The 24,399-nt window shown below is 50.3% G+C and overlaps 1 protein-coding gene across 1 annotated transcript; it reads left to right on the top strand.

The window, feature by feature from the left end:
- The first annotated feature begins 632 nt into the window (after positions 1-632).
- On the top strand, positions 633-20,906 carry FBXO46 (F-box protein 46). Its single transcript, XM_028742089.2, has 2 exons — positions 633-950; positions 12,574-20,906. Exon 2 carries the CDS (start codon positions 12,663-12,665, stop codon positions 14,673-14,675), a length of 2,013 nt encoding a protein of 670 aa, XP_028597922.2. The 5' UTR covers positions 633-950; positions 12,574-12,662; the 3' UTR covers positions 14,676-20,906.
- Positions 20,907-24,399: the final 3,493 nt, after the last annotated feature.

The following is a 24,399-nucleotide window of genomic DNA, read 5'->3' as shown; positions in this document are numbered from 1 at the left end:
CTTTGGCTGGGGAGGGCGGGATATAAATTATTATTATTATTATTATTATTATTATTATTATTATTATTATTTTCTTTTAAATGTGGGGTTTAGCATATTTAGCCCCCTGAGTATATACAGAGTTTCCCACCAGCGACAATTCCCCTCCCTGACATCCTGAGAGCCTTGGGCCCCAGAACTTATTTATTTATCCTGGGTTTGCATTCTTTCCGATGGTTCGGTCAGGCTTGGGAATGATCGCTGCTCCCTTAGAGTCCCCTCCTTATTCTTCCTCCTGCTTCGCATTCTGCACTTTCTAGACGGTCCCTTGCAAGGGAGTGGGGATTTAAAAAACACACACACACGCAAAACAACAAGCCTGGGTAGGCTGAGACTCTGCTGTCATCCATATATGGGCATGCCCCAAACGCGGCCCTCCGATTGGCTGCCGGGCGCCATGCATATGCCCGTCAACAAATGGCTGAGCCCCGCGGATGGTGCGCGGAGGGGGGGGGCAGGAGGGAGAGTTGCAATCTGATGGATTAAAGGTCCCTATTGTATTGCAAGGGGGGGCATGTAGGGGCCGGTGGAATTGGCGTGCTGGCCCTTTAAGGGAGCAGTAACACACACACACACACACACACACACACACACACACACACACACACACACACACACAGAGCAAAAGGGGGGGGGGTTAAGCTTTGATTGCTTGCAAAATCCCAATATCTCTCCCTGCTTTTCTTTTTTACAAACTGATCCTCCCCCCCTTTTCTAAGCAGTGTTTGCAAAAAAAAAGGGGGGGGGTTAAGAAAAAAAAAACGGAAGGAAAAACATCCTTTGCAACCTGTGGATCTGTTTTGTTTTATTTCATGCTGGTTTTTCCAGGCCCCAAAGCAGGGATGTAGGTTTCAGCGGAGGCCTCCTCCAGATCACACCCACTCCTCCCACCCCAGGCTTGGGAGTAACAGGTAAGAACCCTGGGATATAGTGTGCGGTTGTTGCCTCCGCCCCCCCTCTCTTGGGGTGCAGAAGGGACTCTTGGCCTGGCGAGGCCTCCCCGCCCCCCTTTTCCCCAAAATGCATGACTTCCCCCCCCTCTTCTTTGCAAAGAGCTGTGTTGCGGGTTGCAGCCTTGGCGCTGGGGTGCAAGGGGTGCAGAGCTGTCCCCTGGGCGCTTGCCCGGGCGAGTTGACACCTTGCGTGGGTGGTGTCGTCGGTGCCGGGCTCCCACCCATCTCAAAGGCGCCGGGTCCTTTTCCTGGAAGGACATTGTTCCTTTTGTAGCGCTTGCTCCCCTCCCTTATTTGAGCAAAAGGATCGGGGCCCTGGCAGAACTAGACCCCAGGAGCCGTGGGGGCAAGGGGCACAGCACCCAAGTTTGTCTTCATGGCCCGAGTCGGCGCAGGAGGTGGAGGGTGGGTGTGAAGACTCCCTGGGGGGTTCTGCATGGGTCGCACCCCTTGCACTTGTTGACTCCGGTGGGCTTCCTCTTGCGAACCCCTCAAAGGCGGCGCTCGCCACCCTGGGGTCCTGGAGAGCCCCGGGCTGGCCAACGCTGCTGCCCCCCACCTTTCCCCCACGTGGGCTTCCCCAGGACTTGGATGACTTCGCAAGAGGGCAGTGGGGAGAGGCAGACTTCGAACATAACCTCCATTTGCCTTAAGAAAAGGGGTTCGGTCTGCTGTTTCGGCTATAAGCGAGGCAGCACCCTTGCGCTTCAGAAGTAGAAGCCAGCCTTGGGCAGATTGCCAGTTTGGGGACTCTGGGCAGGTGGGACGGCAAGTTGATTGGGGGCCACCTTGGAAGTGTGTGTGTGTGTCTACCTATCTGTAGTTATTTCACATGACTCCATTCATTCAGTGCTGAAGGTTGGATGCAATTGTTGCAAGCGGTGTTAGAAATTCAGGTGCATAAACTAATCGCCAAATGGCACCTTAAACCTAGGTTACAGGAGTCACAACAGAATGCCTGGGCACCATTCCGTCCCCCACCAATGGGGTTTGATGTTGTTGTTGTTTTTGTTCATTTCATTCATCTGTTTATCTATCTATCTATCTATCTATCTATCTATCTATCATCTATCATCTATCTATCTATATCATCTATCTATCTATCTATCATCTATCTATAAATATCTATCATCTATCTATCTATCTATCTATCATCTATCTATATCATCTATCATCTATCTATCTATATCTATCTATCATCTATCTATCTATCTATCAATATCTATCATCTATCTATATCTATCATCTATCTATCTATCTATCTATCATCTATCTCTATCAATATCTATCATCTATCTATCTATCTATCATCTATCTATCTATCTATCTATCTATCTATCATCTATCTATCTATCTCTCATCTATCTCTATCAATATCTATCTATCATCTATCTATCTATCTATCTATCTATCTATCTATCTATCTATCTATCTATCTATCATCTATATCTATCTATCTATCTATCTATCTATCTATCTATCTATCTATCTATCATCTATCTATCTATCTATCTATCATCTATCTATCTATCTATCTATCTATCTATCTATCTATCATCTATCTCTATCAATATCTATCATCTATCTATCTATCTATCTATCTATCTATCTATCTATCTATCTCTATCGCAAAGCGGTTTCCAAACATTAAAACATCATATAAAACAACCTAGAACAAAACAAATTCAAGCTTCATGGAAAATATTTCAGATCCTTCTCTAAGTGACATTTTTCTTCCCCCATACAGTCATACCTCGGTCATACCAGGTTGAGCGTTTTCAGGTTGTGTACTGTGGCGACCCGGAAGTACCGGAAAGGGTTACTTCCGGGTTGCGCCGCTCGCGCATGCGCAGATGCTCAAAATGACGTTCTGCTCATGCGCAGAAGCGGCAAATTGCGACCCGTGCACGCGCAGACGCGGGTTGCGTTCTGTTCAGGTTGCGAACGGGGCTCCGGAATGGATCCCGTTCGCCACCAGAGGTACCACTGTACAGTGGTACCTCGGGTTAAGTACTTAATTCGTTCCGGAGGTCCGTTCTTAACCTGAAACTGTTCTTAACCTGAAGCACCACTTTAGCTAATGGGGCCTCCTGCTGCTGCTGTGCCACCGGAGCACGATTTCTGTTCTTATCCTGAAGCAAAGTTCTTAACCTGAAGCACTATTTCTGGCTTAGTGGGAGTGTGTAACCTGAAGCGTATGTAACCTGAAGCGTATGTAACCCGAGGTACCACTGTATTTATTTACCTACTTAATTTATATAGCTGCACCGTAGCAGAAGAGCTGTGGGAAGCCAGTGTGGTGTATTGGTTAGAGCAGTGTTCCCCAACCTTGGGCCTCCAGCTGTTTTCGGACTACAATTCCCATCATCCTTGACCACTGGTCTTGCTAGCGAGGGATAATGGGAGTTGTAGTCCAAAAACAGCTGAAGGCCCAAGGTTGGGGAACACTGGGTTAGAGTATCAGGCTAAGACCTGGGAGATCAGGGTTCAAATCCCCACTCAGGAAGCTTGCTGGGTGACCTTGGAGTCAGTCACAGCCTCTTAGCCTACCTCACAGGGTCGTCATGGGGTTTAACTGAGGGGAGTGTGTGGAACCATGTACCCCTTGGAGAAAAGGCTGGGATGTAAATGCAATAAATAGGCCCTTCTGCTTACCTGCTCAAGAAAGCCAGAGGGGCCAGCCAGATGGAGATGTTTGTTGCCAACCTGGCATCCAGAGATCTCCATGTGGGTGCAGTTGGACTGTGTCCATTGCAAAACGCGCCTGGCGCCCGCCTAATTTCTAACACTGATGTCGTTTGGGCTTGGCGCATAATTCACTCTCCCCTCTGAAGCCTGTTTCGCAAGGGGTCAAACTGTAGCTACGGGAGATATCCCCAAAGAGGGAAAGTCTCTCACATAACTGGCCGGTGCTCTTTTTCCCCATGTGGGGGAAACAAAATCCATTTAAGAAGTTAGTTATTAACAATGCGCCTTAGCCAATGATGTGTCCTATATTAGTAACACAACATTGTTGTTGTTGTTTAGTTGTTTAGTTGTGTCCGACTCTTTGTGACCCTATGGACCAGAGCACGCCAGGCACTCCTGTCTTCCACTGCCTCCCGCAGTTTGGTCAAACTCATGCTGGTAGCTTCGAGAACACTGTCCAACCATCTGGTCCTCTGTCGTCCACTTCTCCTTGTGCCCTCCATCTTTCCCAACATCAGGGTCTTTTCCAGGGAGTCTTTCTCTTCTCATGATGTGGCCAAAGTCTTGGAGCCTCAGCTTCAGGATCTGTCCTTCCAGTGAGCACTCAGGGCTGATTTCCTTCAGAATGGATAGGTTTGATCTTCTTGCAGTCCATGGGACTCTCAAGAGTCTCTTCCAGGGTTGTAGTGAGGATTAAATGCGGAGATGGAGAACTTCATACTCCGCCTTGAGCTCCATGGAGCGAATCAGGTGGGTGATAAATGCAACGAGTAAACAAATAATATAGGGACACGGGTGGCGCTGTGGGTTAAACCACAGAGCCTAGGGCTTGCCGATCACAAGGTCGGCGGTTCGAATCCCCGTACGGGGTGAGCTTCCGTTGCTCGGTCCCTGCTCCTGCCAACCTAGCAGTTCGAAAGCACGTCAAAGTGCAAGTAGATAAATAGGTACTGCTCCGGCGGGAAGGTAAACGGCGTTTCCGTGCGCTGCTCTGGTTCGCCAGAAGCGGCTTAGTCATGCTGGCCACATGACCCGGAAGCTGTACACCAGCTCCCTCGGCTAATAAAGCGAGATGAGCGCCGCAACCCCAGAGTCGTCCGTGACTGGACCTCATGGTTAGGGGTCCCTTTACCTTTAAGCAAATAATAATCAAGCGACAAGTTGATGCCTAGTGCAAAAGCAATGTTAGAACAACTTGAGAGTTGCAATTTTTTTTAGCTTCTGCCAGTAAAATATGCATGCTAAATGATATCGCTTTCTAAGGTAGGGATAAGGAACCTATCAGGGGCCAGATGTGTCCCTCCACGCCTCTCCGAACTCTCCCCAGGCAGCATTCCTCAGCGCCTTGCTTTGCACCCCAAGTGTTTCTTCCTTTGCTTGAAAGTTGCCCTTGAACCCTGACCGTTCCTCTGGCTTGCAAGTGGGGGATGATGATGGAGAGGCGTGTGGGAGCACCTGCAGAAACTACCTAGCTTTAACGTAAAGGGACTCCTGACCATTAGGTCCAGTCGTGCTGCCCTCGGGTGGGAAAAGGTGCCCTTTGCCCTGGATGGTGGGGCAGTGGAAAATGCTCTGGTGCCAGCTGACTTCTGCAGATTATCTGCATAGGAGTGCTTTTGGTGGGAGGGCATCCAATGTCCCTGGCGATGGGGGACCCTGGTTCATGGAATGTGGATGGGTGGGGGAAATCCTCTGCAAAAACTCTGGAGAAGCCTTGCATCTGCTTGCTTTCCCTGATATGTCCATTTTCTGTGTGCACGTAACATTTTTTTGTGTGGGGAAACATTCAGCCGTGAGACGCCTCCCCCACAAAAAAATCCTGCAATCTGGAATGGTCCAGCTACTTTGAGAAGTAGAATTTTGTGAGTCATGTGCAGCTGGGGATGCTTCCCACAAGCTTGGCCTTACAGGGACCTAAGACTCTAGGCCAGGCTTCCTCAACCTCGGCCCTCCTGATGTTTTTTTGGCCTACAACTCCCATGATCCCTAGCTAGCAGGACCAGTGGTCAGGGATGCTGGGAATTGTAGTCTCAAAACATCTGGATGGCCGAGGTTGAGGAAGAAGAAGAGTTTGGATTTGATATCCCGCTTTATCACTACCCTAAGGAGTCTCAAAGCGGCTAACATTCTCCTTTCCCTTCCTCCCCCACAACAAACACTCTGTGAGGTGAGTGGGGCTGAGAGACTTCAGAGAAGTGTGACTGGCCCAAGGTCACCCAGCAGCTGCATGTGGAGAAGCGGGGAAGCGAACACGGTTCACCAGATTACGAGACTACCGCTCTTATTAGCATCCTGCTCCGGTGCAATTTTGCCTGCCCGTTTTCTCCTCTGGAGTCGCTGTTACTCCGTAAGTGTGGCCGGCGCCACCAAAAAGCTTAGGAGGAAGGGAAAAGTGATAGGTGGTCTTGGAGGAACCTGCAGGCTTTCAGCTGACAGGCCCCTCCTAGTCTCAAAGTGCCTCTAGGGACTGCAGACATCAGTCTTCACCCACCTGGCTCTCCTGGGCAGTGCTGACTGAGGCTGGCAGGAGTTCTCATCCAAAACATACAGAGGGCACCAGGTTGGGGGGGGGGGGACATCTCACATGGATAAACATCATTGCTTTTGACCTCAGTGGCCATTGCACCCATCCCCGTCCTCATGTCAGACCTATTTGCATGACCAGCAACCACCTCCGTGTGTCAAAAGCTCAGAAGCAAAACGGATTGAGGGTTAAAGTGCTGGTCAGTGTATTGATATACAGTGGTACCTCGGGTTAAGTACTTAATTCCTTCCGGAGGTCCGTACTTAACCTGAAACTGTTCTTAACCTGAAGCACCACTTTAGCTAATGGGGCCTCCTGCTGCCGCCGCGCCGCCGGAACACGATTTCTGTTCTCATCCTGAAGCAAAGTTCTTAACCTGAAGCACTATTTCTGGGTTAGCGGAGTCTGTAACCTGAAGCATATGTAACCCGAGGTACCGCTGTATTGTCCAAAACCAGTTTGAAGTCCATACAGTCATATCTTGGGATAAATACGCTTCAGGATAAGTATTTTCGGGTTGCGCTCCGCGGCGACCCGGAAGTAACGGGGCGCGTTACTTCTAGGTTTCGCGGCTCGCGCATGCGCAGATGGTCAAAATGATGTCATGCGCGGAAGCATCGACACACGACCCGCAGACGCGTCTTACGTTCTGTTCAGGATGTGAACGGGGCTCCGGAACGGATCCCATTCTCATTCCAAGGTACCATTGTATTGTGATAACAGTTTCATTGCTTTCGACTTGTCAATACATCACGAATCAGGATGTGTGTTAGGGCTGGGCGATATATTGTCCCAAACCGGTTTCAAGCCCATATCATGACACTGGTTTCATAACTTTTGACCCGGCATTGTATTTTGAATCGTAATGTTTTTGTGTGTGCGTTGCAAAAACCACAATGTGGGGAAAGCCGTGAAGCCAGGCAAGACCTCTCCATAGCTTATTACAGTGGTACCTCCGGTGTGGGCGGGATCCATTCCGGACGTCTGGCTGGATCCCGAGGTTTTTGCAACCGGGGGGGGTCGCTTCTGTGCATGTGCGCGCATCAAAACCCGGTAAAATACTTCCAGGTTTGCTGCGCATGCATTCCGAAGTTTACGTAACCAGAGGGTTACGTAACCGGAGGTACTACTGTACAGACATCGTGATACATATCACGATGTTTAGCTGGCGATATATCGTGATGTTGGAAACCAGATATCGCTCAGCCCTAAAGGTGGACAGAACAGAGACGGGCAACAGCCACTGCAGCTGCTGCAGAATCTTTCCTGATATTTGCAGGTTGGTTTCCTAGTCCTGTGGTTACCACCCTCCAGATGTTTTGGACTAGAGTTCCCATCACCCCAGACCATTGGCCCTGGGACACATCTGGAGTTATCTGCCCCTATGCTAGTCTGGCACCACAGGGAGAAATGTAAAGTATTGCACTTGGGCAAAAAAAATGAGAGGCACAAATACAAGATGGGGGACACCTGGCTTGAGAGCAGTACATGTGAAAAGGATCTAGGAGTCTTGGTTGACCACAAACTTGACATGAGCCAACAGTGTGACGCGGCAGCTAAAAAAGCCAATGCAATTCTGGGCTGCATCAATAGGAGTATAGCATCTAGATCAAGGGAAGTAATAGTGCCACTGTATTCTGCTCTGGTCAGACCTCACCTGGAATACTGTGTCCAGTTCTGGGCACCACAGTTCAAGAAGGACACTGACAAACTGGAACGTGTCCAGAGGAGGGCAACCAAAATGGTCAAAAGCCTGGAAACGATGCCTTATGAGGAACGGCTAAGGGAGCTGGGCTTGTTTAGCCTGGAGAAGAGGAGGTTAAGGGGTGATATGATAGCCATGTTCAAATATATGAAAGGATGTCATATAGAGGAGGGAGAATGGTTGTTTTCTGCTGCTCCAGAGAAGCGGACACGGAGCAATGGATCCAAACTACAAGAAAGAAGATTCCACCTAAACATGAGGAAGAACTTCCTGACAGTAAGAGCTGTTCGACAGTGGAATTTGCTGCCAAGGAGTGTGGTGGAGTCTCCTTCTTTGGAGGTCTTTAAGCAGAGGCTTGACAACCATATGTCAGGAGTGCTCTGATGGTGTTTCCTGCTTGGCAGGGGGTTGGACTCGATGGCCCTTGTGGTCTCTTCCAACTCTATGATTCTATGATTCTTCTCTTCCCGAAAAAAAGCACTTCCAAATTGGCAAAGGAGTGGATCCACTTTGAATTTGGTTTCTCCCTCCTCTCATCTATTGCTCTCCTTCAGTTAACTGGCTGAAGAGGAGCAAATATGTACAGGGAAAGGGACCCCTGACCATTAAGTCCAGTCGTGGCCAACTCCGGGGTTGCAGCGCTCATCTCGCTTTACTGGCCGAGGGAGCCGGCATACAGCTTCCAGGTCATGTGGCCAGCACGACTAAGCCGCTTCTGGCGAACCAGAGCAGCGCACGGAAACGCCGTTTACCTTCCCGCCGGAGTGGTACCTATTTATCTACTTGCACTTTGACGTGCTTTCGAACTGCTAGGTGGGCAGGAGCAGGGACCGAGCAACGGGAGCCCACCCCGTCGCGGGGATTCAAACTGCCGACCTTCTGATCGGCAAGCTCTGTAGTTTTAGACCACAGCGCCACCCGCTTTAATTAAGATGGGGGTAAAGGAAGACACTATACTGCACTCTGCACAAACCTTTGTAGTTTCCTCTGTGCAAATGAATCTGTCGCTCCTGACTCTCTGGGCAAGGGGATGATTGTGAGCTTTAATAGGAGAACCCAGAGGCCTTTAATCCTGTTTCATGCCTCTGATCGCTCCGGTATTGGGAGGCGGCCCCAACCCACACGAAGTGGGTGGCCAGGGTGAGCTTGCTTTGCGGACCTCCCTTTAAAGCTCTGGCAAGGTTTCAAAGAAAGAAGGAACTAACTAACTAATATGAGCCCGTGTCTGCAGCCTTGCATCTCTGGGGCTGGAAGGCTCCCCCCACCACATGCAAATTTCCTAGGTGGGCACTGATAACATATTTTTATTTTGATTTGTTTGCTTATTGAATTTCTATCCCATCTTCTCCTCTGGTGAGCTCAAGGTGCCGTGCGTGGTTCTCCCTCCCTCCTCCTTTGACCCAGATTTCCAGAAGTGCCATACATCCCCCAAAGTTTGGGGGAGCCCTGTCCTAGCCCACAGCTTTCTCTCTCCCTTTTTTAATTTATTTGCTCAACACACAAGAAAAAAGGACAAAATTAACCAAAGTGAAAGTACCATCAGTCGCGCCATACATAGAGAATTAATATAAATTTCATAATCCTTACACTGTCATGGTCTCTTCTTTTGAAACCTGACTTCCCATCTACTCCATAAATCAAATTACCATTCTTTACTGCCAGTACATTTTATTACTGTCATCTCAAAACATGTTCAAAATATGTTAAGTCGTATAACTAGTAAACGATATTGCTGGAGTTATTCAAATGCTGCTACGGATTTTAGGTCAGTATCATTCATTTTCAAGTATATTTTAAATACTTCCCATTTTGAAATGAATTCTTTCCTTGGTTTGTTCTTTAGTTTTTTGGATAGTAAAGGTAAAGGGACCCCTGACCATTAGGTCCAGTCGTGGCCGACTCTGGGGTTGCGGCACTCATCTCGCTCCATTGGCCGAGGGAGCTGGCGTACAGCTTCCGGGTCATGTGGCCAGCATGACTAAGCCGCTTCTGGCAAACTAGAGCAGCGCACGGAAACGCCGTTTACCTTCCCGCCGGAGCGGTACCTATTTATCTACTTGCACTTGGCAGGAGCAGGGACCGAGCAACGGGAGCTCACCCCGTGGCGGGGATTCGAACCGCCGACCCTCTGATCGGCAAGTCCTAGGTTCTGTGGTTTAACCCACAGCGCCACCCGCATCCCTAATTTTTTGGATAGGCTATCTTAATTCAGCATAAACGATCATTTTTTGGACCCAGTTTTTGGGTCCAGCCCACTGCTTTCTCAAAGCATTTGTGCGAGGAACCCCGGAGTCTTATAGTGGGAATTGCAACGCTTGTTTCCCGACGCGACTGTGAGCTCTGAGCTCAGCTTTCGTTGTTGGGAAAGTGGGGTACAAATGCAAAGCGAAAATTAAAAATCCCCCGCCCGAAGAAGGCAGGCGGTAACAGGGGGCACCTTCCCTGAAACACTGAACCTCTGTCCTTGCCCCTGCTGTCGAGCCTCTCTGCCCCATAGCTCCTGCCCAGACAGCTGGCCCTTCAGCTGCCTCCCCAGCCAGCCAGCCCCATCTGTGCCCCAGCGGCTGCCTCTGTCCTGCCCTTTACAACACTGTAATAGGATCCTCCCTTCTTCCCTTGTAAGCCTGGAGTAAATTATGCAGCAGGAGGCCAGAAGAACCTGAGCTGGCCAGCCAGAGAGCAGGCTCTCTGGGGTGGGTGGGGAACAGCCTGCGTCGCCCACAGCTGGTCAGACTGTGGGGTGGGGAAGCGGGTGAGGAAGCCAGGGACAAAGGTGTGCATGGGGTGAGGGGCTCAGGTATAATAATAATTATTATTTATACCCCGCCCATCTGGCTGGGTTTCCCCAGCCACTCTGAGCGGCTCTCAATCAAATGTTAAAAACAGTACAGTGGTACCTCGGGTTAAGTACTTAATTCGTTCCGGAGGTCCGTACTTCACCTGAAACTGTTCTTAACCTGAAGCACCACTTTAGCTAACGGGGCCTCCTGCTGCTGCCACCGGGCCGCCGGAGCACGATTTCTGTTCTCATCCTGAAGCAAAGTTCTTAACCTGAAGCACTATTTCTGGGTTAGCGGAGTCTGTAACCTGAAGCGTGTGTAACCAGAAGTGTATGTAACCCGAGGTACCACTGTACAGCATTAAATATTAAAAACTTCAGATGTCTTTTAAAGATAGGATAGCTGCTTATTTCCTTGGCATCTGATGGGAGGGCATTCCACAGGGCAGGCGCCACTACCGAGAAGGCCCTCTGTCTGGTTCCCTGTAACCTCACTTCTCGCAGTGAGGGAACCGCCAGAAAGCCCTCGGTGCTGGATCTCAGCTGAACGATGGGGGTGGAGACGCTCCTTCAGGTATACAGGATTGGGGCCGTTTAGGGCTTTAAAGGTCAGCACCAACACTTTGAATTGTGCTCAGAAATGTACTGGGAGCCAATGCAGATCTCTCAGGACCGGTGTTATGTGGTCTTGGCGGCCACTCCCAGTCACCAGTCTAGCTGCCACATTCTGGATTAACTGCAGTTTCCAGGTCACCTTCAAAGGTAGCCCCACGTAGAGCGTGTTGCAGTAGTCCAAGCGGGAGATAACTAGAGCAGGTAGTCGCTGGTGTATGAACGCAGTGGGTGGAGGGGCTCCGAGAGAGCGATTCAGGCCTCCCGACGCCTCCCCCCCCCCACAAACGCTTCTGCAACCTTTGCCAGTTCGTCGCCTTTCTTTGCTCCAATCATGAGATTCTGAGACCTGAAACCAAAGCGTTGATTTTCAATTTGCCGGGGTTGAGGGAATGGCCCCCGTATGTATGGCCCCCCCCCCCAGAACGGGGCCTTTTCCGCAGTGGCTCCCCACTTGTGGGATGCTCACCTGGTACCTTCGTTAGGCACCAGTCGAAAAGGTTCCTCTTCAACCAGGCCTTTGGTTGGTTGAGATCCGATGTGTCGTGGAAGGGGAGGGGTGGTATTTGTATTTCGTACGCCGGGTTTTTCATATTGCAGTTTTATGTCACGAACCGCCCCAAGATCTACGGGTATAGGACGGTATGCAAATATGATTAACAAAATAATAATAATAATATTAATAATAATAATAATTAATAACCTTTGAGAAATCACCATTTCTGGTGCCACACCCCGTTCTGTGATGGATCTAGGTAGCTAGGTAGCTAGCTAGCTAGCTAGGTAGATAGATATACTATGGGTCTGAAATACGATGTGTGATTAAAATAACAGTCAATAATAATAGAATTGCAGAGTTGGAAGGGACCTGAGGATAATCTAGTCTAACCCCCTGCAAGGCAGGCATATTCAGCTATCCCACACAGGGATCGAACCTGCAACCTTGGCATTATCAGCTCCATGCTCTAACCAACTGAGCTATCCAGGCATGGTGTATTCTTATTACGCTGTCCCACAATTTGGTACTAGGTAAGGAACAATGCAGCGGTCTATTGTGTGGCTCCTGACATACTGCTAACGGTTGCCCTTTTGCTTTCACACCATGAGGGCTAGAAACCTGAGGGTGCCTTTTCAAAACCGGAAAGCTTATTTCCTCTCCCGCCTGCCGGAAAGCTGAATTCTGCGCCCCTCGTGACATCCTTGCGCGGAAATAAAGCACACGCCTGTTGCGATTGCAAGCCGGCTGATTTCTCTTCTTTTCCTCTTCCCCCAGGCACCTCGGAGGCCCCACGAGCTGCGCATCCATGAGCTAGGGGAAAGGAAGGGCCGCCTTCCCCCCTGCCCCCTTGCCATGAGACAGTGATGGATCAGAACACCTTCTCCCACATCCAGCTATGGTGCCCGCGGCCTTTCGGCACCTACTCCCAGAACAAGCAGTGCCCTGGAGGCCAGGTGAAGAAGACCTTTGGGGACTTTGCCTGCAAAGCCAAGGAAGAAGAAGAAGGCGGAGGCGAGGCCTGCTCCGAAAACACGCCCCCTGCCCCGCCGCCTCCGCCCCCGCCGCCCCCCACGGTCTCCCCCAGCCCCAGCCAGGTGGAGGAGGGCCGGGTGCTCTTGGACACGTGGTACGTGATCAAACCTGGAAACACCAAGGAGAAGATTGCCTTCTTTGTGGCCCATCAGTGCAGCAGCGGCAGCCGAGCCAGCGCCATGAAGGTCAAGGGTAACTGGGGGAGTGACAGCTCCAAGGCCAAGCGGCGGCGGAGGTCCCACGACCCCGGTAAGAGCAAGGCCTGCCCGGTCAAGGCGAAGGACGCCGGCAGCAGCAGCAGCAAGGAAGCGGAGGATGTGTGCCTTTGTCCGGAGTCCCACGCCGAGCCGGCAGGCGCAGACTCCACCGACCTGCTCTCGGTGGCGGAGATGGTGGCCTTGGTGGAGCAGCGCACCGCCCTGGCGTTGCAGAACTACCCCAGGCCGAGCGTGCCGGCCGCGCCGCCGTCCCCCATGGTTTTCGTGTCGGCGGAGCAGGAGGGCGAGGAGAAGAGGGCGCCTTCTCCAGGCGGCGGCTCAGACTGCAGCCGGGTGGCAGAGGCGGTGGCCCACTTTGAGTCGCAGCAGCGGGAGAGGAGCGTCCTGCGCCCCAACGGCCTGTGCCGGGAGTCTCCGGAATGCGTGGCCAACTCGCAGCACAGCCCCGGCGAGGTGCGCATCGCCTTCCGCATCTCCAGCAGCCGCGACCCGCGCTCGCCCACCGAGGGCGGCCAGGGCGCCCGCCCCAACTGCATGTTCATGAGCTGCGGCGGGTCGCCCACGGGCAGCGCCGCCCGCGCTAAGGACAAGATCACATGCGACCTCTACCAGCTCATCAGCCCCTCGCGGGACACACTCCCCAACAATGTGGACTTCCTGCTGGCCAACGCCTCCCCGAAAGGGGCCGACGGGGCCGCCAGCGAGCCCCCGGACGTGGAGATGACTTGCCGGGAGAGCTCCGTCGGCTCCGGCAAGCTGGACGCCATTGCGGAGGGTGGCCGGGGCGGCGGAGAGAAGGCGGGAGGCCCCGCCGCCTCGGTGGCTCGCGACTGCGTCTCTGGCTTCCACGTCGACGTGGTGGTCACCGGCGTGGTGGACCAGTGCGTCTTCTTCGGCAAGGACAGCACCAAGAATATGAAGGAGGAGACGGTCTGCCTGACGGTGGGCTCGCCCACGCAAGAGGGGCTGTGCTCGGCGTGCGACGACCCGCCGCCGGGCCAGCTCTTCTTCCTGCACGCCCAGGTGCCTCGGCAGGAGGACGGCCGGGACGTGGACGGCGCTTTTCTGGACCCTGCCAGCGGCAGCGAGGGCGGCCTGGAGAGAGCCGACGGGCCCGGCCTGGAGCCGACGTCCGCGGACACCTCGCTCTGCCGCCTCTACCGCCACGTCTCGCACGACTTCCTCGAGATCCGCTTCAAGATCCAGCGTCTGCTGGAGCCCCGGCAGTACATGCTTCTCCTCCCGGACCATATCATGGTGAAGATCTTCAGCTACCTGCCGACGCAGTCGCTGGCCGCCTTAAAGTGCTCCTGCCACTACTTCAAGTACATCATCGAGACGTTTGGCGTGCAGGCCACGGACTCGCGCTGGACCCGGGACCCCCTGTACCGCGACGACCCCTGCAAGCAGTGCAAGAAGCACTACGAGAAAGGGGACGTCTCCCTCTGCCGCTGGCACCCCAAGCCCTACCATCACGACCTGCCTTACGGACGCTCCTACTGGATGTGCTGCCGGCGGACGGACAAGGACACGCCCGGCTGCCGGGTGGGACTGCACGACAACAACTGGGTGCAGCCTTGCGACATGCTGAGGGAGAGGGCGGCTCGCAGGGAGGACGGGAGGTGAGGGGCAGAGCCCGGCGGGGACGGGGGACGAGGCGAAGAAGAAGGAGCGCCTCCCCCTCTTCTCCACTCTCCTCGGGTGTGCAAGAGGGTGTGGTGTGATTGTGTTTTACAGGATTTTTGTTGTGTTGAGGGTTTGTTTTTTTCCAAAAAAAAAAAAAATTGCATTTGGTTGCGTTTCCCCGTTTGGGTTTGATTTCTTGCCTGCCCCCATTACAGAGGGGGGGTGGGGTGCCTAAAAGCCAACGTATGGAAAAGTAGAAACTAAAATCTACGTCTAAGGAGGCACAGGGCCCCTAGAAATGAAAAGGGAAATCGTGGGTGGCGGGGATTAAAATGAGCACCTGTCTTCTCTTCCAGCCATTGCAGCTCATCTCCAGGTTTAAGGGAGGGGAAGGGTTAACCTGCAGACCTCCAGGCATTGTCCAACTCCGAACTCCCATCATGCCCTTGGCTCTCGCTGGAGGGCAGCAAGTTTCTGGTCACTGGTGTAGGGAGATGATGTGAAAAACCCTCGAGTTGCCTCTGCCCCAGCCCCGTTTTTGAAAAATAGGACCTTTCCTGAGCTTCCAGATATCTGGGGATATTTGCTCTCCTGACATGACGTCGCTGGTGGTACCCATGCAAGGCTCGCAGAACCATTTGTGTCCATCCTTGTGTCAATCGAGGATGCAGCCTCACGGCTGACTGTAGGAACCAGAGGCAAAGTGCGCTGCGGTTTCCTGGTGGCATACCTGCGCTGTCCTTTTCAAAAACCAGCTACTCAAACCCTTTAGGGCAGCAGAGGGATTTCCTCTGTGCCCTTGCAAGAACTCATTCCTAGGGAGGGTATTCTGAGGCAGCCCAGAGAGCAAAACCGGTCCCGTTTCCCCATTGCCACGGGAAAACTGTGCTTGTATCTTTAAAGCATGCTTCCCCAACCTAGTACCTGCCGGACATTTTGGACTACAACTCCCATCAGCTGCCGCTGTAGTCCAAAAACAGCTGGAGGGGACCCCCTATTGGAGGAAGACTGCTTTTAAGACACAGCTGTTTCCTTGCAATGAATAAACCTTGATTTCCCAAGTTGCAAATCTTGGCTTTGCTTCCTTCTTCCTCCACGCCCCCAATCCGGGCCCTTTGCTCCTCAAGTCCAGGCATAGGCAAACTTCGGCCCTGCAGATGTTTTGGACTACAATTCCCATCATCCCTGACCACTGGTCCTGTTAGGTAGGGATCATGGGAGTTGTAGGCGAAAGCATCTGGAGGGCCAAAGTTTGCCTATGCCTTCTTAAGTCCGTGTTAAGAGCAAACAGGACCCTGCTTCCCTGTTTTGAGGGTCATTTAGACCAGTGTTTCCCAGCGATCTTGGGTTATTGGACTACAACTCCCATCATCCCTAGCCAGCAGGACCCAGTGGTCAAGGGTGATGGGAACTGTAGTTCCAAAACAGGTTGGAGACCCAAGCTGTTTTGGGAAACACTGATTTAGACCTCTTGGCTTTGGCTGCGGTTCTCTTCCCTCCTTCCTGCCGAACCTTCTACAGCCGAATCGCCTCTCCTGGGTCTGCCTGTGCCCTCTGCAAACTTGTCGCCTCGCAAGGGGAACCTCGTGCCCCTGCTCCGTTAGAGAGAGACCCTCCTTTATCCCCAGATCCCTGCCATTTTGAAACCCTTCCGGACACTCTGTGCTCTGGGATCGCATTCAACCCTTCCGGATCCCACAGATCAGACCTCCATTCTGCTACCTGGCTGCTCGCTCTGTTTGCAAGGGACCTCAGGGCGGGTGGATAGAACAGCCACCAAATAATCCCGAGTCCTTTTTACGAGTTGGAGAGGAACGGCGCTGAAATTGCATCGTTCTAGGAAGAGGGCAAAGGGAGTCTCTGCCAGAAAACCCTCTGCATCCTTGTTTGAACCAATCTGAGGGTTCCCTTCACACACACCCCCCAAAAAGCCAGGGAACCACTTTAAAAAACAGAGTTACCTTTGTGGCATAGAGGGAGGTTCCCAGTCCCAGACACCTGCTTGTGAGCTGCAAAAAAAACCCAAAACGGCACCGGGAAAAGGGGTTTGTTTTAACTGGAATTTCCAGAGTGAGGTCTGCTAGCGCTAGGAGAAAACATATCGCCGTCTGCCCGCTGAATTGCGCTAGCAAGCAAAGGGGGGCGGTATGTTGCTTTGCCTAACAGTCAAGCCCAGCAGTGGGGAAGGACGACGGAAGAGGAAGGGCCCCACACCTTGCTACTGTGGTTTAGGTTTGCCGGCAATCCGCTGCATGTCTGACGGCTCCATGGCAGTGTGCTTCTCCCCCCCCCCAAAAAAAATAATAATCAGGAGAGGGTTTCATCGCCGAGACATATCACCTCCATCTGCCTTTGATGCCCAGTGCATCGTCTTAGGGCTACAAACTCTCACGTTGTCTTAAGGGCTCTGTTTATGACTTCTGGGGCTCCACCGGGTTTGGGGGACCTTGTTCTCTGCCAGGGCCCTGGGCAGGTAGGTCAGACCCCCTTCCGTACCAAAGAGAGGGCTTCCACCTGACTTTTTACGTGGCCCCTTCCCCTCGTCCCCAGCCACCGTAATGGGACGGAGAGAACCCATTCTGCAGCAAAGGAATTTTCCCAACCTCCCTGAATACAGGAAACCCCCATTGAGGAGTTTATACTCGTCTGTGCAAGGAGATTTGATCTCTGCTGGGGAGCAGCGCTCTCTGTCCTGCACCCCACAGCTCTGTCCAGCTAGAGACCAAGAATTGTCCTGAGACTCCCACTCTGATCCCGTTGTTCAATAGATCAGCTTGGATTTTCTGGAGAAAAGCTGGCGGTTTCCACTGAGCTGTCCAGTCCACAGAAAACAAAAGACTTCCATGCGCCTCCCTAGTCCTCTTTTGAAAGTCTCAGCTGGGCTGTTGGCTCCCGTAAATTTCCCCCAGACTGTCCTCTTCCCAGATTCCATACAGGACAGTTCTTGCCGCTTTTAATATTTCCGCAGGGGAGGCAGTCTCAAAAGCTGTCGCTTGTCCCCAAGGCTGGCCCAGCAGAAGGTGCAGCTATGAAAATTCTCCTGCGCAGCTCTGCCACTTTACGGATTCTGTGTCAACCTGGAATCCACGCAAGCGCTTCGCTGCCCTCCCTAGACACAGCCATCCTTAAGGGGCCCTAAAGATTCGTCCTTCCACATGCCGCCTTTTAAGAATGTCACCCTCTTAAAATATGTGCACACACACCCCCACCCTCCAAATGTGTCCACACACACTACAACCCAACCCTATATACACCTGCCCTAAATTTTGGGCGGTTTTTAGCCATCTATCTCATCCTACCCGCCGCCCACCGAAAAAACCTTGCTCATTTCTCTCCTCCCACCCAGAACTCAATCAGGGCTCGCTCCGCAGTCTTCCCCAACCTCACACTTCGGTCGAAAAGTCTTGCCACCCGCACTGCTCCGCTGGCGAAGTGGAGTGCCTCCCTCATCTCCTCCAGTCCTGTTCACACTGATATTTATATGCTTGTTTGTCTCTGTACATGTGTGAGATTTTCAAAAATGACTTTTGAGTGGAGGGGAGAGAGAGAGAGAGAAAAAAATTAAACAGCAGGAAAAAGAAAAGAGAAAAGAAATAAGGCTTGATTTCTGACAGTGGTTCTGCGCTCGTTTTTATTTGCTGACCGAGGGGTTCATAAGCGAGTCGTTTGGGCGTTCTTTGCACAAACCGGAGTTAAATTGCAAAGCCCGATAAGGACTGAGCATGCTCAGGAGCGGCGGAATGTTGAGCGTTGGTTGAAAAAGAAAAATGGAGAACGAGGGGCAGAATGAAGTGGGTTGCTTTCATTACACCCATTGTACAGATGGGATAATAGAGGCGGAGGCGGTCATGGCTCGCCTAAGACTACATAGTGAGTTTGCAGCAGAGAAGAGAATAAAACTGGGACCTGATTCATAGTTCAGCCTCTCTTGCCACCATACTAGAACAGCTCTTAAAAGCCCCAAAGATTGTTATTGTCTTTGAAACTGGTTTCACCTGGTGTCCCTAGAACAAGGAATGAAAGGAAAACTAGGAAGTCCTTTTACCTAGCACAGCAGCTAAAATCAGTATCTTCCTAGCTTTCTTTTTCTTCCTCTTCTCCACCTCCCACCTCTTGTTTCATGGTCACATAGCTCAGTTGTTTAGGTAAAAGGTAAAGGGACCCCTTACCATTAGGTCCAGTCGTGGACGTCTCTGAGGTTGCGGCACTCATCTCACTTTACTGGCCGAGGGAGCCGGCGTACAGCTTCCGGGTCATGAGGCCAGCATGACTAAGCCGCTTCTGGCGAACCAGAGCAGCGCATGGAAACGCCGTTTACCTTCCCGCTGGAGCGGTACCTATTTATCTACTTGCACTTTGACGTGCTTTTGAACTGCTAGGTGGGCAGGAGCAGGGACCGAGCAACGGGAGCTCACCCCGTCGCGGGGATTCAAACCGCCGACCTTCTGATCGGCAAGTCCTAGGCTCTCTGGTTTAACCCACAGCGCCACCCGCATCCCCAGTTGGTTAGAGCATGGTGCTAATAACACCAATGTTCCAGGTTTGATCCCCGTGGGGGACAATGTGTATTCCTGCATTGCAGGGGGTTTGTCTAGATGATCCTTGGGGTCCCTTCCAACTCTGCAATTCTATGATTCCATGATCTAAAAAGGGAGGCAGAGACGAGAACTGAAACTGGGAAGCATTGCTGCCTCCAACTGTGAAGGCTAAGGTATGAGCCCATTTGGCCATGGTACAGCAATAAGTAACCAAACAAACCTCTGTGTTGCAAAGAGAACGTCAGCAATGTCTAGGCAACTCGATGACCATGTACAGACTCAATAGACAATCTTTATAGAATTCCTTCAAACCATAGCAAGTCCAAAATGCAATCTTTAGTCTCAAAGCCTCTGAAATTCTTTAAATGAAGCGAGGTACCAGACTTTGTACGATGAAAGACAAGCTGTGAAGCTTTGTGTATACAGCAAATATCATGTCCAACACTGAACAGTGAATCCGGATATTGACTACTGTTTTGTAGAATTCTTTGCCAGCATGGTGGGACGATATAAAATTGCTTCATAAACCCAAACATACATATCGAGTGAATGTATGTAAATGAAAATATAAAATGCTGCGGAACAGTGCTCATGTAATACAGTGGTGCCTCGCAAGACGAAATTAATACGTTCCGCGAGTTTTGTCGTCTTGCGATTTTTTTTCGTCTTGCGAAGCACGGTGTCGGGAAAGTTTTGGAAAAGCTTCAAAAATCACCAAAGTCTTTAAAAACCTCAAAAAAGGCTACCACACCGCGTTCTCTGAGTTGCTCCTTGAAGTCAAGTCGCAACTGTATTAACGGTGTTAAGAAAAAGGAAACAAACTTGCAAGACGTTTCCGTCTTGCGAAGCAAGCCCATAGGGAAAATCGTCTTGCGAAGCAGCTCAAAAAACAAAACCCTTTCATCTAGCGAGTTTTTTGTCTTGCGAGGCATTCGTCTTGCGAGGTACCACTGTAATGTAGTCACACACATTCATTCGATATATTTACATTCATTGGACATCATTTGCTGAATACACAAAGCTTCACGGCTTGTTTTTCATCGTACAAAGTCTGGTACCTTTCTTCATTTAAAGATTTCCAGAGGCTTTGAGACTAAAGATTTCATTTTGGACTTGTTATGGTTTGAAGGAATCTATAAAAGATGGTCTATTGCGTATGTACATGTGGTCATTGTGTTGCCTAGACATTGCTGATGGCCTCCAACTGTGAAGACACAGCCTCAGGTCTAGTAGACATCGATAGCCTTATCCCCTTCCATCGATTTGCCCAGTCCTCCTTTAAAGCCATCCAGGTCGATCGCCGTCACTGCTTCCTGCAGCAATGAGTTCCACAGTTTAACGACACTGCATTAAGACATTCTTTCTGTGCGAAGAAGGAACAGCTGGCAGCTGTCTTCACAGAGGTCCAGCCGCTATGTGTTTCCCCTCTAGAGGCGGCTGCGGTGCAACACGAAACCTGCAAGCACCTGAAAGTACCTGATCTGAATGCCTGCTAGCAACTTCCGGCCTTCATCTTAAAACTTAACAGGTGTAGCAGCCATGGATGCCTTGACAAACACCAACCTCTCTCCCTCCCACTCCCATGTTTTGAACATGTAGCCTGGTGGAGAGGTCTGGGTGATCCGAAACCTTGCACTCTTGTTTTCTGGACGTTTTGGTCAGCTTAATAAAGGCATCGCCCAATTACGGACTACTTTGGCATTTTTCTTTCGGGCAAACATGGCCACCTTTTCAACTCTCTTAGGTAGAACACAGCGATCCTAATACAAATAGTGTTTTTTGCAAAGCAGCCACAGCCAGATGGAATTGTTCTGAGCACCTCAGGTGTGTTAAACGGGTGTTAAAAGATGTTGGGGGCGATGCCAGCGGAAGGTTCCCCACAGATGGGGTTCCCCATCACTAAAGATTCCCTCTCCATTAAGAGATGGCAGGGTCATGTGAGAAAGGGGAGGCTTTTAAATGCCCTGGTCTGAGAATCCATTTTCATGATAAAAACAAGGTAAAAGGTAAAGGTACCCCTGCCCGTACGGGCCAGTCTTGCCAGACTCTAGGGTTGTGCGCTCATCTCACTCTATAGGCCGGGAGCCAGTGCTGTCCGCAGACACTTCCGGGTCACGTGGCCAGCGTGACATCGCTGCTCTGGCAAGCCAGCGCAGCACACGGAACACCGTTTACCTTCCCGCTAGTAAGCGGTCCCTATTTATCTACTTGCACCCGAAGGTGCTTTCGAACTGCTAGGTTGGCAGGCGCTGGGACCGAACAACAGGAGCGCACCCCGCCGCAGGGATTCGAACCGCCGACCTTTCGATCGGCAAGTCCTAGGCGCTGAGGCTTTAACCCACAGCGCCACCTGCGTCCCGATAAAAACAAACAGCACACCATTTTCTAGACCTTACGATTTCAAATATAAACCTGCTCTTAACAAGTCCATCTGCAATCTGCTCTTAAGAAGTCCATAAAGCAGAGAGGGTGGCCGAATTTGGGCCTAACTAGGCTTGACGTGAGATGGATCTCTGAATTGTTTACAAAGGAAAATATCAAATATCTGTGTGGTTCACTTGTGGTTTTTCTGAAGGTTTTCTGGATCACAGCAAGTGTGCAGGAGAAATTTAACCAACTCTTTCTGTATAATTACCGTATGTATTTGTTTAAAAACCAATAAAATTCTGGGTTTTTGGATTTTTTGGAAAGATTAACTCTTTCCTCTCCCGCCCCCAGTCGGAGGAAAACCCCACTTCTGAAGCCAGTCTTTGCATTGGGAGTAAATTCCCACATTTGTGCCAGTTGTGTGTGGGGAATTCCCCCACCCTCTGCACAAACAAACACTTGGGTCTTCCTCAGGACTGCAGCAGAGGAGATAATACGTAAAATTATCTAGGTATAATCTAAAAAAATGTAGTATAAACACTGACAACTAGGAAACACTGGCCTGCGGGTGCTCCAGTTGGAGAACAGCCTTTACCAAAGGTGTCATGGGCTTTGAAGACACTCGAACTCAGGACGCAAGGGAGAAACGTGCTAAGAGGAAGGCACGCTTGGCAAACCCTCACCATGATCAACTCCCGCCCGGGAACCAATATCCCCACTGTGGAAGGACGTGTGGATCCAGAATTGGCCTCCACAGTCACTTACGGACTCATTGTTAAAACCGTGTTTATGGAAGACAATCTTACTTGGCTACGAGTGAACACCAAAGAAGAATAAGGTAACCCCCCCTCCACTGTTGCTGAAAACCCAATAATCCCCCTCCCTAGCTGATGATATTAGCATTCCTTAAAAACAAACAAAACTCAACTTAGTTAAATGCATTAGGCACATTTAACATTGAGTCCAGTTTGGGCTTCATTTTCGCATCCTCTTGCAACATGAACTTCAGACTTTTTTGATGGGAGGGGAGGTTTAATTACTCCTGCCAAGCTCTGCACCGCTCCTGGCGACAGAGGGGGTAGGGGTGGTGCAGAACGTGCAACCGTGCACAAACTTGGTTGCATTACTCATCTTTGGAATGAGATCGGATTTATTTGTTTTTGTAAGCACTGGGCAGTCTCTGGCTCGGACGATCCCATTGGTCCTCCTGCCAGCAAGCCCACCGTTCGAGAGACGACACCAATCCCATCCTGGCCGCCCTCAGCAGAGCCTCCCCTGCTGCAGAATGCTGGCCTTTTACATAACCACATTTATGCTTTGTGATTATCTCTTTAGCCGTGGCAGGCGCCCAGCTGGAGCATCCGAGAGCCTCCTCCTTTCAGCTCATTTGGAACACAGCTTACCTTGAGTATCCCATCTCCCAGCTAAAAAAAACATCTCTCTGAGGTCTAGGGCATTCCGGCCCAATGTTAAGTTCTTTTGGGACAGGAGCCAGAGAGAGAAGAGGTTCTTTCTGCAACAGAACCTGATGGATTGTCAGAGCTGAGCATCACGCTCTGCGCTTTACAAAAACAAGCACATGTGAGTCTGTTCAAAAAGATGAGTAAGGCAGTCGAGTTTGCTATTCCGCACCATTTTGGCAGCATCGAACAAATCTTTTTTTATATATATGATTTTTATTGATTTTAACATATAAAATGTACCATAAAACTTATCACTTACACAATCTTTTTATTTTATTTTTAAAAAAATGATATTTATTAAAGGTTTAACAGTTACAGAAAAAAGAAAAAAAGACCATAAAAAATTACAATACTTCAAAAATAAAAAGCACAATAAAAAAACAGTACAACAAAGCAATAAGAAAAACAAAAACATTTAAAAACGAAAACATTTAAAAACATATCCAGTATTTCCATATCTTTATCTTTCATTTACTTGTTTCATCGACCTCCTCACACCTTCCTTTTTTGTATTCTAGTTCAAATAGCTATTTCAGCAAATCCTTTCCATCTTTCTCAATTTTTGTTCTATAATTTATCTTAACACAATTTGGCCTTAAATTCTACACTTTGACCCATTCACAATACATTTTTACTTAGTTCTTTATAACCTTTCTACTAAAAGCATGTAACTTCATTCCAGCATCCTTCTAACATTCATTAATACTTACACAATCTTTTTAGACTTCCGTCAGCACCGTTTTAACCGCTTCTTATGCATTTCTTAACTTTATATTGCCTTTACATCTCTTAACAAATCATCCTCCCCCTTCTCCATTTTTGCAATACTTCCAATCATACTCCTCACAAAACCTCTTGCAAACCTACAAACGTCGTCTGATCTTCACAAATACTTTTCAAATAGTCCGTAAATTTACTCCAGTCTTCCGTGAATTTCTGGTCCCGCCGGTTTCGAATCCTTCCTGTTAGTTTATCTAGTTCTGCATAGTCCATTAACTCGGCAGCATCAAACGAATCTGCCAGTGCAAGGATTGCTGCACGTGCAATTATAACTTCTCTCCCCCGACTCACTTCAAGGCACACCCCATAACCTCCCCAAATCTGTTCCAGAGGGTTGGGAAACCCCAGAAAAGAGGGGCCAGGGAGGAGGGAAGGACAAAGTTCTGTTGCACAAGCAAAAATCCTGGCACGGAAAGAACAAGGTACTTAGCCCTACATTTGATGCAACCCAATACTTTTTTCCCCTGAAGAAGCCGTTTTTCATGCCTGCAAGGGTTTTATTTGGGCTCTGGCTATTTGTCACGTTTCTCCCCTACCTTCCTCCAAAAAGCCCAAGGTGTTCTCTCTCTGTCCTCA

This window comes from Podarcis muralis, chromosome 7 (genome assembly GCF_964188315.1).
Source record: "Podarcis muralis chromosome 7, rPodMur119.hap1.1, whole genome shotgun sequence".
NCBI classification, from domain to species: domain Eukaryota; kingdom Metazoa; phylum Chordata; class Lepidosauria; order Squamata; family Lacertidae; genus Podarcis; species Podarcis muralis.
Note: the sequence above shows the minus strand (reverse complement) of the source record. Positions and strands in the feature narration are given on the sequence as shown.

Bases quoted from the DNA above. Each gene is read 5' to 3' on its own strand.
- FBXO46 (XM_028742089.2), top strand. From the start codon at position 12,663: ATGGATCAGAACACCTTCTCCCACATCCAGCTATGGTGCCCGCGGCCT.